The 17,838-nt window shown below is 49.0% G+C and overlaps 1 protein-coding gene across 7 annotated transcripts in view; it reads left to right on the forward strand.

Moving 5' to 3' along the window:
- The window catches only part of ANO2 (anoctamin 2), a 357,498-nt gene extending 343,154 nt beyond the window's left edge, over positions 1–14,344 (forward strand). For all 7 annotated transcript variants that reach the window (XM_057702096.1, XM_057702095.1, XM_057702097.1 and 4 more), the window contains 3 exons: positions 222–403; positions 11,545–11,650; positions 13,468–14,344. In XM_057702096.1, the coding sequence (XP_057558079.1) occupies positions 222–403; positions 11,545–11,650; positions 13,468–13,740 (561 nt within the window). In that variant the 3' untranslated portion in view covers positions 13,741–14,344. The remainder of the gene's footprint in view (positions 1–221; positions 404–11,544; positions 11,651–13,467) is intronic.
- Positions 14,345–17,838: the final 3,494 nt, after the last annotated feature.

Raw genomic sequence — 17,838 nt, forward strand, 5'->3', positions numbered from 1 at the left:
TCTTGACAGCCACTGCCTTGTGGATTTCCTTACATGTATCAAAGATGGGAAAGCCAGGTAAGTCGGTGGCGTGAGCTCAGGGATAAGGACTCTGTGTCAATCAGAGCAGCCCCTCTAGATGGGGAGCCCAGGAGGGGATAGTGTCTTAGTCAGCTGGACCTGTGCCACCCGGGCGGCATCCTTCCTGACTGTTCCTCAGGTGCTTGTGGTTCTGCCCCCAGGCTTTTGTCATTGCTGTCACCTCCGACTTCATCCCCCGCCTGGTGTATCAATACTCCTACAGTCACAACGGGACTCTGCACGGCTTTGTCAACCACACCCTCTCCTTTTTCAACGTCAGCCAGCTGAAGGAGGGAACGCAGCCCGAGAACTCCCAGTTTGACCAGGAGGTTCAGTTCTGCAGGTAAAGTAGTCAGGAGCAGGAGGGCAGTGGAGGACTGGAAGCAGCAGGTCCGACTGGTGATCTGGATGACCTGGAATTGTGTCATTATTCTCCTTTGCCTCTGTCTCCTACCCCACCCCTCCAGATCCCTATAAATCAATTTCAATGAGTCGACCAATATTTATCGAGTGCCTTTTGCTAGACACTGTGGAGCAGACAAAAAAGTATATAAGTTCATCCTTACTGTTAAGGGAAGGTCTGGTTTATGGTCTGGTTGGGAAGAAAACTGAACTGATAGGACACTCCGGGTTATTCAGTGATTGTGTCTAGTGTGGACTGTGAGCCTTAGGAGTGTTTGAAGGAGAAGGAAAACAGTGAGGGCTGAAATGGAAAGGGTAGGCTTCTTGGAGGGGCCGTGAGGAGTTGTAGGGCAAAAAGAGAGTATCCTAGGTGGGGAGTCAGCATGGGCCAGGTCATGGGGGTGGGGATGAATCTGGGGCATTAGATAAACACTTAGGGGCTCGTTGATGGAGTCAGCAAGCAGAGTGCTTAGGAGATAATAATAGGGAATCATATAGGAAATATAATATATACAATATGTAGAGCAACCCCTAGGGTAGTCTAAGCCAAAGCATTGTTGAATTTGGATAGGAAGGATGAAGCAGACAGTGAGAAATCTTGAAATCGTACGGGAATTTTAATGTGATACAATAGGAAGTTACAGACTTTTTTAGGGCCAGGGACTTATAGGCTAAAATGTGGGTTTAGGAAAAGTTAATCTGGTCTCAGGGAAGAAGATGGACTAGACCTGGGGGAACTCAAGGAGGGCAGCTGAGATGTTACATCATTCAGACATGAGCCATGGTAGTCATGCACCAGAGAGGTGGAAGGAATTCAGAGGGAGGGAGAAAATGAGCTATTTAATATCATACATCGCAAAGCTGGGGACCAGAGACATGAGAGAGAGTCTGAGTCAGGGATAACTCCAAAGTTTGGGCTGAAGCCAGAGGACTGGGAAATTGTGGGTCTGTTGACAGGGATGGGGAAGATGCCAAGAGAATCTACTTTTATAATAAAATAGATGAATTTTATTCCAATCATGTTGCATTTAAAATGATGGTAGGAAATGGAAGGGGCAATTTCCATCTAACACCTAGAGAGAGTAACTGGAATTCCTGAGAGGACCAGATTAGAGTCATGACTGTAATTTGTCAGCACAGGGATCATTGACGCTGAGAAACAGCTTACCTCTCCACTACTTACCTGAGAAGGGCAAAGGAAGAGAAGAAGAGCAGAGGGGAGTAAATTCTTTAACCCTTTTGTACCTTGGTTAAGTGATAAGTCCTTTTAAGTCCTCATAAAAAACTCAATCCAAGATCACACTCCATGTACTTAAACAAATAGAACAATAACTACAGCAAACCCCAAACCTTGAAAAAAGTATCAAAGGACTCATTTAGGGCTTTCTTGGACCATCCCCAGTAGTGTCTGATGTAAAAGCTGTCAGTGCCTCTATCGAAGAAGCAGTGGCCCAGTTGTATTTGCAGCAGTGATGACCCTGGGCATGTCTGTCATGCTTTCCCACCTGGGATGCCTTGGTACCCAAGGTCAGACTTTTGTAAGATGGCTGCCTAGGTTCAGACTCATTCTGAACTGCAAAAGAGAGAAAACAAATTTGTCTTCCCAACCCAGATGACTGAGTTAAACAACCTTCCCAATATGATTTAAATAGAAGGATATTCTGGTCCCAGGAGCAATAGCTTTAGGGTTTAACTCTGGCCAACCAGAAAGGCTCAAAATCAGGGACCAGATCCAAGAATAGATAAATCCATTTATTCCTAGATACTGATTTATACAGCCTAGATGTTTCTGGCATTTTCACATCTGGGGCTGTACTGAGTCTAACTCTTGGACTTGAATCATGAGCAGACAGGTTTGCTGCTACCCCGCACTGCCCAGCGGCCACTGCTGGCATGCCAGACTGTCTGTCCATGGTACTGGATTCTGATCTGCAGATCCGCTGTACACAGGGTCTGGACCAGCTGGTGGAAGTCTTCTGGTAGCATCTAGGTCTGCTCCAGCAGGGTAGATGCAGTTAGGCAACACCTTCACATTAAATGAACGGGCACTGAACAGTGAGAAAGATAAGGTCATTTTTGTAACTGGAAGGTACAGAAATCATCTTGTTGAAACTCCTCATTCTACATGAAAAGAAACCAAGGCTTAGAAAGTTGAGGAGTTTTCCAAGGTCACAGAGGTTTCTAGCCACAGATCCTGAAGTAAGACTCACATCTAGCCAAGGACACAAGCCTCAACCCCTACACACAGTGGGGAGCAGCACGAGTGTGACTTGTTACATGGGGAAGCAGGCTAATACTGTTCCTTTAGTTGGTCTAGAAGCACAAGACTATCCAGAGTACCGAGACACCTTGCCCTTGACCATCAGATCTTCCAGTAACACTATAGATTCTCTTTCCAGATACATCAGTGGCTTAACCTGATTTAAACACAAAGGGGCTTTATTTTTTTTTAAGCTCTTTATTGGAATATAATTGCTTTACACTGCTGTGCCAGCTTTTGAGGTACACCAAAGTGAATCAGCTGTATTTATACATATATCCCCATATCCCCTCCCTCCCAAGACTCCCTCCCACCCTCCCTATCCTAGCCCTCTAAGTCATCACCCATCATCGAGTGTATCTCCCTTATGCATCAACTTCTATCTTACATTAGTAGTGTATATATGTCAGTGCTATCTATCTTACATTTGGTAGTGTATATATGTCAGTGCTACTCTCTCACTTAGTCCCAGCTTCCCCTTTGCCCCCCATCCCACCCTGTGTCTTCAAGTCCGTTCTCGACATCTGCATCTTTATTCTTGCCCTGTCACTGGGTTCATAAGTACCATTTTTTTTTTAGATTCCTTACATATGAGTTAGCATGCAGTATTTGTTTTTCTCTTTCTGGCTTACTTCGCTCTGTATGACAGACTCTAGGTCCATCCACCTCATCACAAATAACTCAATTTCATTCAACACAAAGGGACTTTAATGCCTCCATATTGAAAGTTGAGGATAGTTCTAGTGGGGTAGACTTGATTCAATCAGCCCAAACCAAATCTTTCTCCATCTTCCGACTCTCCTGTAGTCAGTGATGACTATAGTTTCAAGCTCTATATGACTGCCAGCAGCTATAGGCCAGTATCATCCTGGGTCCGAGTCCAGTGGGGGAAAAAAGCCTATAACCTCTTTCCCAGCGATCCCATAAAAAGTCTTGCTGCAGCTTGTCGGCCAGGATCACTATGCACTTCCTACAGAACCAATCACGGTAGCCAGAAGAATGGGATGCTTTCCATGGTCTTTGGGGCCGTGGAGGTTGGGGCTTGGGGTTGGAGGTGAAATTATCTCCATCTGAAGCACATGATCTGAGGGTAGAGGGTAGTTCCCTCCTCCTCTGAGATCTGAAGTCAAGATGTACAGATGCAACTCAGCCAAAACCACAAGTGCCCAGGAGACCAGGTGTTATTACTGCACACGGGTCGCATCCAGCTTTGCTGTATCTGCTGTCAGAGTCACTGGACTTTCCAGCCACCTGTCAAGCCCTGATCACGCTTTTCTCCATTGTTTCCATGAAAGTATTGTGGCTCATCTGCAGCCCATTAAGTGGCAGAGTTAACACTGGGTGCATGTGTAGGACATAAATTCTGTATTTCTGTCAAGAAAATGTATCCACAGAAAATAGATCATTCCAGGATCAAACCAAAAGAGGTTTTGTAGCATCCACTGTTGCTTCCTTCCTCGGGAGCAGCAGGGATCATAGGTTCATTGTGTGCCTATTTTTGAGACTTTATTACAGGCTTGGCATTGGTTATCTAATAGGGAACAAGGTGCAGTGCCTCCCTCAAGGAGTCTAGGTGGACGAGACGAGTAAGCAAACAAGCAGTGAAAATAGAGCTTCCGTATGTACAATCAGGGGACTGCAGGGAGCTCTCTGAGCCCTGATGGAGGAGGCCATGTACCTAACCTGGACCTAAGTGTCTGGTGCAAGAGTGGCCAGAAAGAGCATCCCGTTGAAACTGCTCATTCGTGAAATCAGGCCAGCCTAGGGGATGGTGAGCAGAGCAGGAGGAGCAGGGGTGGATGGGAGGGAGCTCTCAGGCAGTGACAGAGGTCCAGGGAGAACAGGGTGTCCCAGGTAGAGGGGCTAGATTGTGCTCAGTGGTCAGAGCTGGAATGAAAGGGGTGAGCTGAGAGAGATGAGGCGGGAAGAAAAACAGAAGCCAGACCAGGAAGAGCACGTCAGTCACGGGAGGTGTGTGGACTCACCTTAGGGCACTGGGAGCCACTGTGGGGGGGGTGGAGGGGACTTCTCACTGGTGTCATCTCTGACTGTGCTGTGAATAGCAGTGGGTTACCTTGAAAATAAAGAGCTGCCCTAATCTGAAATGTAAGCAGATGTCTGGAGCCTGAGATCATTGCATCATCTTGATATGCTGTCTTAAGTGGGTACACTTTGGGGGCTACCTTTCCTAGGTGGATGAAGATTGCTAATGGAAATCTCTACCTAATCCAGTGGGTCCTACTCAGTGCATACCATGGGGACCTGTCTGGCTCACCAAATTCTCTGGAGATTTAGGAAGCGGAAGTGTAAACTACTGATGTCTTTGTAGGCCAAGATTTGTCAGTGGCTGTCAGAAATAGAAATGAAAGGGGTGGGGTGTGGAGGAGGGCAGAGAGAGAGGGAGAGAGAGAGAGAGAGAGATTATGAGAAACACAGACAACTCTAGAACCAGCCCCAAAGCCAGCGTTTAGAACGGCTTCCATGGTGGGAAATGAAAAGTGTGCCCTGATTTTCTGGCAAGTAGTGTTGGGAACTCGATGACCCTTCTTATTCTTAGCTTTCCGTGACCTCCAGAGATAAATGGGGTCAAATTAAACTGAGGTCTCCAGCTCCAGCCCGGCCTCGCCAGGGATAGAGGTATCTTAAAAATAGCAGTAAGTTAGGACAAGTCTCTGGCTGCCCATTTGAGATGCATTCCCAGCATTTTTGGAGCCACGTCTGCCTCAACCATCTAACTGCCCCGGCAGGGCTGCTCCGTAAACAGCCCTGTGACGTCAGTCTGCGGGCATGATTAGTGGCCATTTGACAGGGTCAGGGGGCTACCATGTCCTACAGGCTGGATGGTGACTCAGGCTCCTGGCTCAGCGGGAGCGGAGCAGAGAGGTCAGCGGGGCAGTGCCTGGCCAGGGTCCTGGGTCTCAGAGCTCAAGGAGCCCACCTGGCCTTGGGCAACCCACTGGGTCTGCTTGGAGATGCTGAACATCTGGAAGCAGCATCCTTCGGTGGCTCCCGCGGGATTTTCGGCAGGACCCAAGTTCTCTCCTAGCCCAGGGTCCTGGGAGCTCCCTTCAGGGTTTGTCTGCCTCTCTGTCTGCTCCTGGCCAAGACCGGAGGGTGCGCCAGCTTCCCACGGGGGTGCCTTCCCTCCTCATTTCCAGTCACTGTATGAACACGGGCCTGATTAATTCCTAATGGCCTGTGCTCTTTTTCCCTTATTCAAGGTCAATTACAGAAGACACTTTTAAGCAGCTCAGATGGTATGAAAATATTACGTATCATTGTGTTCAGCACTAATGTGACATTACTTTCCATTGGAACTATTAATTTTTTTTTTGCATATCATGTTTGGAGTTGAGAAATGCATTTACTAACCGATTTATAACGTCACTAAAACATCATTTTAAAAAAAGCCATTTCTGGATGTTGATGACCAACCCCTCCGTTTGCTACCTCGGCAGTGATTCTGTATCGTGGTGGATTGTGGCCCATCTCACTGTCACTGGTCAACCCTGCGAGTGAGGATGGGAGGGGATGTCTGAGCCAGGAGTCTCTCTTCCCTCTCTGCACCGCAGTTTCCCCATCTGTATAAGTGGGGACTTGGGATAAATGACCTCCAAAGCCTCTTTTCTTTTTAGTGTAAAAAATTAATAGTAAATTACACATGTATGTGTAATATATTAATTTATTCATGCAAAAAATTCTAAACATTGCAGGCAGCCTCTCCAACTCTGTCCCACCTCCACCCAGCCCTGCCCAGCCCTAGGCATCTACCTTCCCAACCGTGGCCACAGTGACACATTTGTGTAACTCTTTCTCAGGCATTTTTCCACGGATTAACATAAGAATGAATTTATAGAAACTTTAAGATGTTGTTTCATGGGCTCATTTTATAATAATGAAATATATTTTGAGTTAATAGGAACCTTATCTCTTTAAGTCATATATAAATTTGACTCCATGTGATTATTTCACAGTGTTAGAACAATCTCTGTAAAATAGGAATGCAGTTTTTTGTTTTTTGTTTTTTGTTTTTTTTTGGGGGTACACCAGGTTCAATCAACTGTTTTTATACACATATCCCCATATTCCCTCCCTTCCTTGACGCCCCCCCCTCGAGTCCCCCCACCCTCCCTGCCCCAGTCCTCTAAGGCATCTTCCATCCTCGAGTTGGACTCCCTTTGTTATACAACAACTTCCCACTGACTATTTTACAGTTGGTAGTATATATATGTCTGTGCTACTCTCTCGCTTCTTCTCAGTTTCCCCTTCACCCCCCGCCCCCTCCCATACCTCGAGTTCTCCAGTCCATTCTCTGTATCTGCTTCCTTGTTCTTGTCACTGAGTTCATCAGTGCCATTTTTAGATTCCGTATATGTGAGTTAGCATACAATATTTGACCTTCTCTTTCTGACTTACTTCACTATGTATGACAGATTGTAGTTCTATCCACCTCATTACATATAGCTCCATCTCATCCCTTTTTATAGCTGAGTAATATTCCATTGTATATATATGCCAAATCCCAAAAGAAACTTGTACCATAATGTTTATTGCAGCACTCTTTACAATAGCCAGGACATGGAAGCAACCTAAATGCCCATCAACAAATGAATGGATACAGAAGATGAGGAATGCAGTTTTAAAGCTAAGAGATAGTGTTGGTTTTTGTACCACTTTTACTTATTGTATGTGAGTCAGCCTCACTTAACACTATAATTTTGCTCCTGGAATCTTAGTATAAAAATATATTTGGGTCAACTGACTGTTGCCATTAATTGCATCCTTCTTTTGAAATTATGAACTTTTTTATTATAAAAGTAATTCTCTATATATGTATGTGTGTATATATGTGTGTATGTGTGTGTATATATATATTCCTTTTATATATATGTATATATGTGTATGTGTGTATATATATTCCTTTTATATAAAACATATATATAGAACATATATATAAAAGGAAAAGACTTACTTCTCTGCCCCCACTCCAGTCACTCTCTCCCAGAGGAAACCGTTGTGTCCATTTCTGTCTGCAGAAATCACGTTCACATGTGCTGTCTTATTTACTGCTCACTGTGTTTTCCTTTAACATTCAATGTGTACAGACACACACACACACACACACACGCGTGTTCATTTGTTCATGGTGGGGTGAGAGGGCTCTCCCGTGTGCATGTTCTATGTACTCGGCCCAGTGATGCACATTTTTTTGGCTCCGTGTGAATTAGAACAGTGAGGTCCAGAGATGTGGAACAACTTTCTTAGGTTCTTACAATTAGTAAGTGGCCAGCCACGCCAGTGCAGACTTGCTTTTTAGACACTCTAGTTGTTTCTTTACTGGAAGACTCCCTTTATTACAAGACTCCAGGGAACTCTCAAACTCAAACTCAATGTTAAGGCTCAAAGAAATTAAAGGAAGACTGAAGGGATGAGGGTGAGATCTGGGAACCATTCCTAAAATTATATCCCCAAGCTTCAATCCCAGGCAGTAGATGCAGGAAGTGACCAGATGTGGGGTTCGCCCAGTGCTTGGCCACCCAGTGGGATTTTAGAAGATCCAAAGCTCTCAAAACCAGGGGAGAGTGTACGGCTTTGAAAAGCATTTGAGCCGATGGGAACGGAGCAGAAGTTCTCCTTCCCATCAGCCTGAGACTTGCCTGCTTTGTGCCATTTACCTGGACCTAGAGCCTGAGAGAAGCCCCTTGCAGTTGGGCATTGGTATCTTGAGTGCTCAGAAATCCTCCTGAAAAGCCAGGAAGAACCGGAAGCAGGCGTGTACATGCTCCATCCTCTTTTAACAGAAGAGGTGTATTTCTTAAGTCAGCTTCGGTTAAAGGAGAAAGAGCAGCTTCCACTTATTCAGTCCCCTGATACGTCTGGTAGTGCACTGAATGGTCTTCATTACAACTTTGTGAGATGGAAAGTCCACACCTCATGGACGAGGACCCTGGCCACCAGGTCGTTAGGACAAAGAACTGAAATGGTGGGGGTGGGATCAAGCCTTCACCTGCTGACTCCAAAGGCCATGCTTTTGCCAGTGCTGTTGCCTGCACTGGGCTTGGAAGAGAAACAGACAAAAAGGGAAACAGATAAGCAGACAACTGTCACCAGGTTGGCAACAATGAAGTCCACTAGCCACCCTGTCTTTTCTGGACATTTTTAATCTTAAAACCAATGGTCTCTTTGCTTAATTAGTGTCTTCTCATTACTCAGTGAAAACATTTAATACGCTTGACTTCTTAGGATGAATTTTTTTTTTTAAATTCTGAAATCCGAGCTTATACTGGAATGTAAATAAGCCATCGTTTACCTGGTGTCAGAGGTTACTGGAATCAGTGTTTTTCAAACTATGAACTCATCAGTGAGTTAGGAAATCACTTTAGTGGATCATGATCAGCATTTTAAAGACTAGGATAGGAGAATTAGCAGAGAACAGGAAAATATCAAGTGCACGGCACACAGCAAGGGTGAGTATGTTGTGTGATTTTTATTTCCATGACATATATGTACATGTGCACGAATGTAAAATGCATTGCTTACTCCAGGTCACAGTTTTTTTTTTTTTAAGTTAGCTTTGGAAAGAGAAATGTGAACAGATGTAGAATTCATAAAGTTGTGCGTTGCTATTTTCTGGGCATAGCTTGCCCTGTAGTTCCTGACAAAGCACCCTTCATCCACTGGCACAGATGGATTGCAAGTCGAGCTTTCTGAACGTATCTGTGTGTTAATCTTTCCCCAGATCCTTGATTAGATGGATGGGCCTACCAGATTAAAAACATGTTTTGGACACTCAGGGAGGGCAAAGTGACATTTCCAAAAGCTGTGCTGAGTTAGTAGCAGAAGTGGGACCAGAATTAGATTATTTATGGATTCTTTGCAGACTGGAAAATAAGAGGGGTGAGCAATGGCTGTCATAGTGAGGTCAGTGAGCAGCTGTTTCTTCATCGGTGGAGCTAGGAAACAAGAGAAATGGACTTTGATTGCAGCAGCAGGGACTAGGCTGGACCTGGGGAGGGATTTCCTCATGGTACAAAGTCGGGGAGCGGGGGTGTATCACTCCTCCTCCAGAGGTCTTGAGAAAAGCAAGATAAATTCCCTTCTGCCATGGTGTTTTTGGGGGACAGCAGGAGGGTGGATGAGCCTGAGTTTTTTCCCACCCAAGATGTCCCTATTCCCTTGGCCACACCCTCCCTCTCTCCCATGAGCAGGCGTGGTCTGGAGCTGGCCGTGTTTCTGTCCTCAGCCACGGATGGCGAGGATGAACCCCGTGGTGTTTAGCTGGGCTGCAGTTAGCTTTGCTTTTCATCTGGATGTCAAACCAAGCCTGCAACAGCTGTGATCAGCTGTTGGAAGAGAGGAGCCGGGGGGGAGGGGGCAGCTCCTGGCCTCTTGCCCAGCCCTAGTCCAGAGCTGGGCATCCACCTCTCCATTTGCCTCTTTCTGGGGCTGACTTACCGCTATGACTTTTTCTGCCTTTTTGCCTGCATCTCTTTTCATCTTCCTCTTTTTTTTTTTTTTTCTCTTCTCCCCTCATCTCTTCTTGGGCCATGCTTCTACATGGAGCTTTTAGAGCAGCGGGTTCATTCAGGACAGGGGAAGGTTCAGAGAGCACCCACTGCTCAATCCTCCACCCCAAACAGCAGCTGCTGGCCAGGAGCTTTCTGACAGTAGGAGAAAAGCCCAGATTTAGCCAGACTTGGATTCTCACCTTGACTCCACCCCTTGCTGCCCAATCATTGAACTTCTCTGAACCTCAGTTTCCTCCTGGGTTATATGGGGATATCGATGCCTGCCTGAGGATCTTGTTGTAAAGTGAGGAAACCTCCAGAAAAGCTGCTTGCCCAGGGATGGATGTACAGCGCACGTTCAGTGTATGCTTGTTTTTCTTCTGGGCCCCGCCTGAGACAGAGTCCCCCCCCCCCGCTTCCTCAGTAGCCGTGCACCCCGCTTGGTGGCCTGAAACCACCCCACCTCTTACTTCATCCCAGGGCTTGTTTTGCTTTTACTGAACATCAAAGATTTGTTGAATTCCATGGAGAAGACAATTGTGTGAAGGGGCATAATTCTTCTGTACCAACTCTTGTCATTTTTCCAGGCTTAGAAAAAAAGTGAGTTGAGAAATAAGCCATTTTTAACATGAGTCATCCTAAGATGGGGGGGAAAGGCAACAGCTCAGACAAGCCCTAGACCTCTGCATGGGCTGAGCTCACGTCAGACACTGACATTTTGTTTCTTAACCCACATGGGCAGATGATAAAGATGGTTAGTAAAAGGGGATACTGTGCGACTGTGACACTTACCACTGCTCTCCGCACATTCACTCAGCCTTCAGCTTGCTCTGAATCCGCCATCAGGTGAGACCAGCCCCTCTCATGGCTGTGGTCCCAGAGCAGCTGGCTGGAGAGGATGCCCAGGACCGTCTGGCGGCCGCTGCGTCTTCACTGAGCCCCGGGCTTTGGAGCACTGTACACGGGGTCTCTGGCCCCTCAGAGTCCACAGGCTAGTGGAGCCAGGATGGATCCACTGTCCTGGGCTCCTCTCATAATTCCTGGGCTCCTCCGGAAGGAGAATCCAGAGGAAGGTCCGGGGATGTTGGAGAGAGAGTAAGAAAGACACTTCTAGGTTGCCATGGGCTTTTTTGGACTTCGGTGCTTTTTTGGACATTGTTGGCTGGGCTGTGGATTTCTCGCCTCTGCCCCCTACTCCCCAAGTCTGAGAGCCAGTGGTTTGCCTGCGGCTTTGACCTTTGAGGTTACACCCAGAGAACTAGCTCCTTCCCTCCACCTCCTCCCAGTCTTCACACGGCGTTTCTCTTTGGGCAGGTTTAAGGATTACCGGGAGCCGCCCTGGGCCCCAAACCCATATGAATTTTCCAAGCAGTACTGGTCCGTTCTGTCTGCCCGTCTGGCTTTTGTCATAATCTTCCAGGTGAGTTGTTCAGATAAGGCACAGCCGGTCAGGATCCGGGCTGCAGGGGTACAGACGGCCCCATCTCCAGGTTTTCCGGGGCGCTCTGTGATGCACGGGCCTTTGCGTGTGGCACATGGCCCTGAGACCCTTCCCTGGGTGAGGGCTGTCATTAACGGATGGCTTTGCAGAAGAAGAATAAACCGCACAGTAAGGATACAAGACAGATGTGGAGTAAGGTGCCGGGTGGAGATAGATTCCCATTGAAACCTAAACGCAGAAAGTGGGGAACAGCAGGGGAGAACCGTCTTCACTCAAAGGCAGACACACAGCCCCGCCTGGTCTCCGCGCCCAAGAAAGGGCTCGAGTTCTGACCCTTTCTTCCAGCTCTCCCTTTGTTGTATAGTTTCAACCCCTGAGGCCCCTGGTGGGAAAAGCCCCCAGAGCTCCCAGCCACCCCCAGTGAACAGCAGACTTGAGCGGCGATTCCTATCTCCCACAATAGCCGAAGCTACAATTCCATCACAGAGATTCTCCAGGCGCGAGGCCTCTGTTCTCACTGGGGTCCTGATGGCCTTGGAGCAGGGCTGGGGTACCAGCCCAGATCCCTTTCCCGTTGGCTCCCCCCAGGCTTTTGTATTCCCTGAAGGCGGGTCCCTGGAGGGCCCTAAGGTACCCTGCCCGGGCCCCCAGCCCAGGAAGCGGAGAAGCACCCCGGCTAGTCTTTCCCCTGGAGAAGCAGGCATTCTGCCTATGGAGAGATGGGGCGATGTGTGTGTCCGTGTGCCCGATCCTCACCTGTCCCCTGGCTGCCCCGCCCCCCACAGGAGGCTCCTGTGTCACATGTCGCTTTCACTCCCCGGGAGCACTCGGTTTAAAAGGCGAGCGTCTGACTTGACAAAGCAGCTCCAGATCACCTAAGGCACCTGGGAGCCCCTGGGAGCAGTTTTTGGTTCCCAGGTCTTCTCCGGGCCCTGGGAGCCCGCAGGGTTCAAGGTCGAGCTGCGGGCGGGTTTGGAGTGTGGAAGACAGACGGCAGGGCTCTCATATCTCCTGGGCTGTCCCTGTCCTCTGGGTCTAAGGCGCCCTCTCCACGTTTGCGCGTGAGCAGACACGGGGGGCTGCCCTTTAGTGGGCGGTGGCGGCACTGCGGGACCACTTTCAACCACTTAAATAGAAAATGCTCCCAGGAAGAGGGGGTTTTTTCCTACCCTAAGGGAGGGGATGTGGCTTACTGCAGGGAGAAGGAAGGCAGTGGCAGGTATGCACAAAAGCTCAGAACCAGTGAAGGCGGGCAGGGAGGCGGGGCCCAGGCAGGCGGTGTGGCCAGGAGGCTGTTGACAGTGGAGTCGGCCGAGGTTGGAAGTCAGTGCAGAAACCAAGGGTCCACCTCTAATATGGAGGGCAGAGGGGTGGCTGGGAGGGAGAGAGGGGCGGCTGGTCCAGGGAGAGGCCCTGTAGGGGCTGTTGGGCCTCATAGCCACTTCCTGGAAAGTTCTGGAGCCGGGGTCCTGGAGGCAAGAACAGGATGCATTGAGGGGGAGGGGGAGGGGAGGGGAAGAAGCCATCACTAACACTGTGGGTCTGGGCGTGCCGGGGGGCCCTGGGAGGTGGACACGTCACGACTCCAGTTTCACCCGGGCCCCCCGAAGGGCAGGGACGCTTGTTAACTGAGATCACCCGCTAGTCAGCCGAGAAGCCAGAACCCAGAGGCCCCCTGCCCACAGATCTGGGGTCTGTGCCGTCACCACTGCCCACCCCGCCCACCCCAGGAGGGGGGCTGCATGGAGCCCTCCAGCTGGGGCCTCTCCTCTCCCCTCCCCCCGCCACCCTCACAGAACCTGGTGATGTTCCTGAGCGTCCTCGTGGACTGGATGATACCCGACATCCCCACCGACATCAGCGATCAGATCAAGAGGGAGAAGAGCCTGTTCGTGGACTTCTTCCTGAAAGAGGAGCACGAGAAGCTCAGGCTGATGGAGGAGCCAGCCCGGAGGAGCCGGGGCACCAGCCATCGCAGTGGGAGGAGCCCAGCGGCCAGCCTGGCACCCTCGGGCCGGAGCCAGCGAGGCAGTAGTGTGTCCTCGGGATCGCAGCACACCAGTGTGTGACCAGCTGAGACCAGCATGGGGCTGTGCACCCACACGGGTGCGGTGTCCATCCTTCTGCAGGATCTGGCCCGAGGGGCTCTTGAGAAGGGTTTATGTGTGAAGACAGAGATTAGAGAGAGGAGGCAGAGAATGGGCGCAGGAGGGAAGAGAATAACGCTGCTTCTCAAGCTTGGGTTTCTTTTAGGTCCTTTTTTGAGCTATATCCTTTGGGGAGTTGGTTCCCCATTTTGCATCCATCGGTGGAAGAATTGGGTCTCTCCATCCCAGGGTCCCAGGCACCTTGAGCCTGCCCTGTGCCCCCTCAGACCTTCCCTGAATTTCGGTGGCCGCAGGCCATGAGAAGCACAGGCCGGGCCCTGTTTCAGCCCCGTCATAAGTGATCACCACCCCTCTTCCCACCATCACCCCGAGAAAACCCTGTGCGTCACTGTCACAGCCTCAGTGGATCAAATTAAGTCCCTGGGCTAATTGCTGTGGCCTCTGGACCTGATGGTGAGGAGCAAAAGTCCAGACCTGGGCTTGTCTCCAGGCTTGTCTCCTGGGATGCTTTGAGCTAAATGCAACTAACCATCCTTTTATGCAGGTTCAGGTTTAAAATAATAAATTGAAACATTATTTATAAAGATGCATCTCCTGGTCTTTGGTTCCCTCTCTCTTACTTCCTACTGATATTTGTGGAGCCCCTACTGTGTGCCAGGTATTGTTCTCAGACTAGAGATACAGCAGAGGACACGAGGCACAATCCTGCTGCACGGAGTTACGTTCTGGGGAGAGACAGACCGCGAGCCGGTGAGTGTGCAGCATTTCAGACGGTAATAAGAAACATAAAATAGGATACGGGAGACAGGAAATGTGAGGGCATGGGAGGAGGGGGTTTGCCGTTTTATCTACGAGTTAATGACAAACCCAAGACAGTGTAGCGATCACATCTTGCAAAGCTAATGTCATTGATTAGTAGCAGCCTCCCGAGCTCTGCAGGGCGATTTTCAAGTGTAGTTGGAAGCAAAGGCCAAGCATCCTTTGCCATTGCCTTTCACGCATCCCACACACCAGCCACCCGCTGCCCAGAATCAGCTGTGCAGCTCCCCCCACCCGCCCCCCGCCCCCACCCCAGCTCCCTGTTCCCTGCAGGTCAGTGTGACTAGCATCCAACTTGGTCACAGTGGAAGCTGCCAGGAGGGCCACACCCCAGAGGAGGTGTTGGTTACTTTAAGGACACACTGAAGTTTTAGGTTGGTTTCCCGGTTTTTGATTTTCATGCCCACCATCGCTTCTCAACATTCTCTCTCCTTGTCTGGATACCCTACGCGTTAGGAACGTGCTCTTCCCATAATAACACATTACTCTCCGCCCACCCCCCCCACTCCTCCATCCATTCATTTATTTTTTTTTAAAGAATGCTTCAGAATTTTATTTATTTATTTATTTTTTGGCTGCATGGAGTCTTCGTTGCTGCACACAGGCCTTCTCTAGTTGTGGTGAACAGGTCTCCTCTTTGTTGCAGTGAGCGGGCTTCTCAGTGCAGTGGCATCTCTTATTGCCGGGCACGGGCTCTAGGTGTACAGGCTTCAGTAGTTGCAGCATGCAGGCTCAGTAGTTGTGGCTCACGGGTTCTAGGGCTCACAGGCTTCAGTAGCTGTGGTGCACGGGCTTAGTTGCTCCACGGCATGTGGGATCCTCCCAGACCAGGACCTGAACCCGTGTCCCCTGCATTGGCAGCTGGATTCTAAACCGCTGCGCCACCAGGGAAGTCCCCTGCATCCATTCATAATCTATAATATATGAATTCAGCAGCTTCTAAATTCTTACTTATATTAACCTGTCATGGATAATCTGGAAGAGAGGTGAAGACTCCCCCTAGCCCTCTGGAACCTTACTCTCTTGCATTTCCTGTGCCACTGAAGGGCTGTACCTTTTCCTGAGATACATACATCAAATGTGTGTGTGTTTTCTGAGATACATTCTCGCTAGTAAATGAGATTGGATTGGGTACCGCTTTCGTCTGTTCCTATCCTGACAAGTACAGTTCCGTGGGCTCTCCCACAGCGTGGCATAAATAAAGAGTATGGATAGGTGTGGATGGCTCAGCTTACCTTCCCTGGAACCATTCTACTCACCTTTTACAACCCCAGCCCTGGGCATCCATGTCTCAGATCTCCTAACCCCCTTCAGCCCAGGTAAGCGGTGTCCAAATTTCCACGCCTGCACCGACCCATGGGGGTATCTGCTCCGCTCAGCCGCAGCAGAGGGCACCAGAGAGCAGAGCCCACCCTTCAAGGCTGAGCCACAGGTTCTGGAAAACAAAGCAGATATTTCTTCAGCAGGCAGCCCTGTTTGCACATCTGACTCCCCTCCCGCTCCCCTTCCTCCTCTCCCCTGTCCCCTGCACAGCAGAGGATGGCAGTGTCCCCAGAGCCACCTCCCTTCAGGACCAGCCGTGAAGATGTCCTGTCTGGGATACTCATCCAGGCACAGTGGATCCCAGCAACCCTTCCCGCCTCCCCGTGTTCCATGAAGCTTTATCTGCAGAAAGCAAGTGCAAGGCGAAAGCCAGATGGGAATTCCAAAAAACAGCTCTACATTCAAGTTCAGGAACCTTCATGTTTCATGCATGTTCTTTCTCTCCCTTCCTAACAGAGGCCTGAGGCTTCCCGGCCAGGATGTCTTCCTCAATTAGGGGGATGAAGCCACAGGTCATAGGAGAAAGAGGCAGACTTTTGACATGGATCCCACATCTTAACCTGCTCCATGTTTTCCCCCAGCACAATGGCCTCTGGTTGGCCTGCCTCGAATTCCTCCGAGAGTATGTGTCAGCTTCTATCAAGAACCACATCTGCCTGGTCTGAGTGAGGCTGCTTGTTGGGAAACAGATGAGGCCCCTGAAATAGGCTTCATCCATCCTATTCCCCGGGCCACCTTCCCACTACACTTTTAGAAACTTTTCTCAGCGTCTCCCTCATCAACTTCAGACTTGGTTTTCTCAGCTGTCCACCCCAGACTTCACTCCACCTGCCTCTTTTTTTTTTTTTTTTTTTTTATTTATTTATTTTTGGCTGCCTTGGGTCTTCCTTGCTGCTCATGGGGTTTCTCTAGTTGTGGCGAGTGGGGACTACTCTGTTGTGGTGCGCAGGCTCCTCATTGCCATGGCTTCTCTTGTTGTGGAGCACGGGCTCTAGGCATGTGGGCTCAGTAGCTATGGCTCGGAGACACGGTAGTTGTGGCTTGCAGCCTCTAGAGTGCAGGCTCTGTAGTTGTGGCGCACGGACATAGTTGCTCCAAGGCATGTGGGATCCGGATTCTTAACCACTGTGCCACCAGGGAGGTGCCTGCACCTGCCTCTTTTGAATCTTTTCTTCTCGCTTCGATTTCTCACCCACTGTCTTTTCATTAGGCTGAGTTTTCCCGCTTTATCTGTCTTCTCAGTGGCCCGTCTCCTTCCAGAAACCCCTGGGAAGCGCCTCTCCACGTAGCTGGGCAACATACGTAGAGCACTTTTCCACGTCATTATGTCAAAAGCAGACAGTGTTATTAACATCGGCAGATCCTGGCTTTGTGGGGCCAGAGCGTCTACAATTTTAGGAACTCTAAGAAAAAGTACCCCAGTGGTGAAATAAAATTTGGTACAGAAGTGAATATTTATCTAGCATGAAAAGAGAAATCACAACAAAATATACACTTTAGGCTAACACGAGAAACACCACAAAAGGGACCTTCCTGGCAGTCCAGTGCTTAAGACTTTGCCTTCCACTGCAGGGGGTGCAGGTTCGATCCCTTGTTGGGGAGCTAAGATCCCACATGCCTCGGGGCCAAAAAACCAAAACATAAAACAGAAGCAATAGTGTAACAAATTCAATAAAGGCTTTAAAAAAAAATGATCCCCATCAAAAAAAATTCTAAAAAAAAAACCCACTACAAAAGCCATAACAACTTCATTATTTTTATTAATTCACTGACTCGCTCACCTTATAATAATCCTGGTCCCTCCACATCATTGTCTGCAGGCTCTTTAATTGCCTTTTCATACCAATATTTCCAGTAAGGAGAAGAGAAAGGAATCCAGTCTTTTCCTCTAGCAAGTTTGATCAACATTTACTTTTT

Source organism: Hippopotamus amphibius, chromosome 12 (genome assembly GCF_030028045.1).
Source record: "Hippopotamus amphibius kiboko isolate mHipAmp2 chromosome 12, mHipAmp2.hap2, whole genome shotgun sequence".
NCBI lineage: Eukaryota > Metazoa > Chordata > Mammalia > Artiodactyla > Hippopotamidae > Hippopotamus > Hippopotamus amphibius.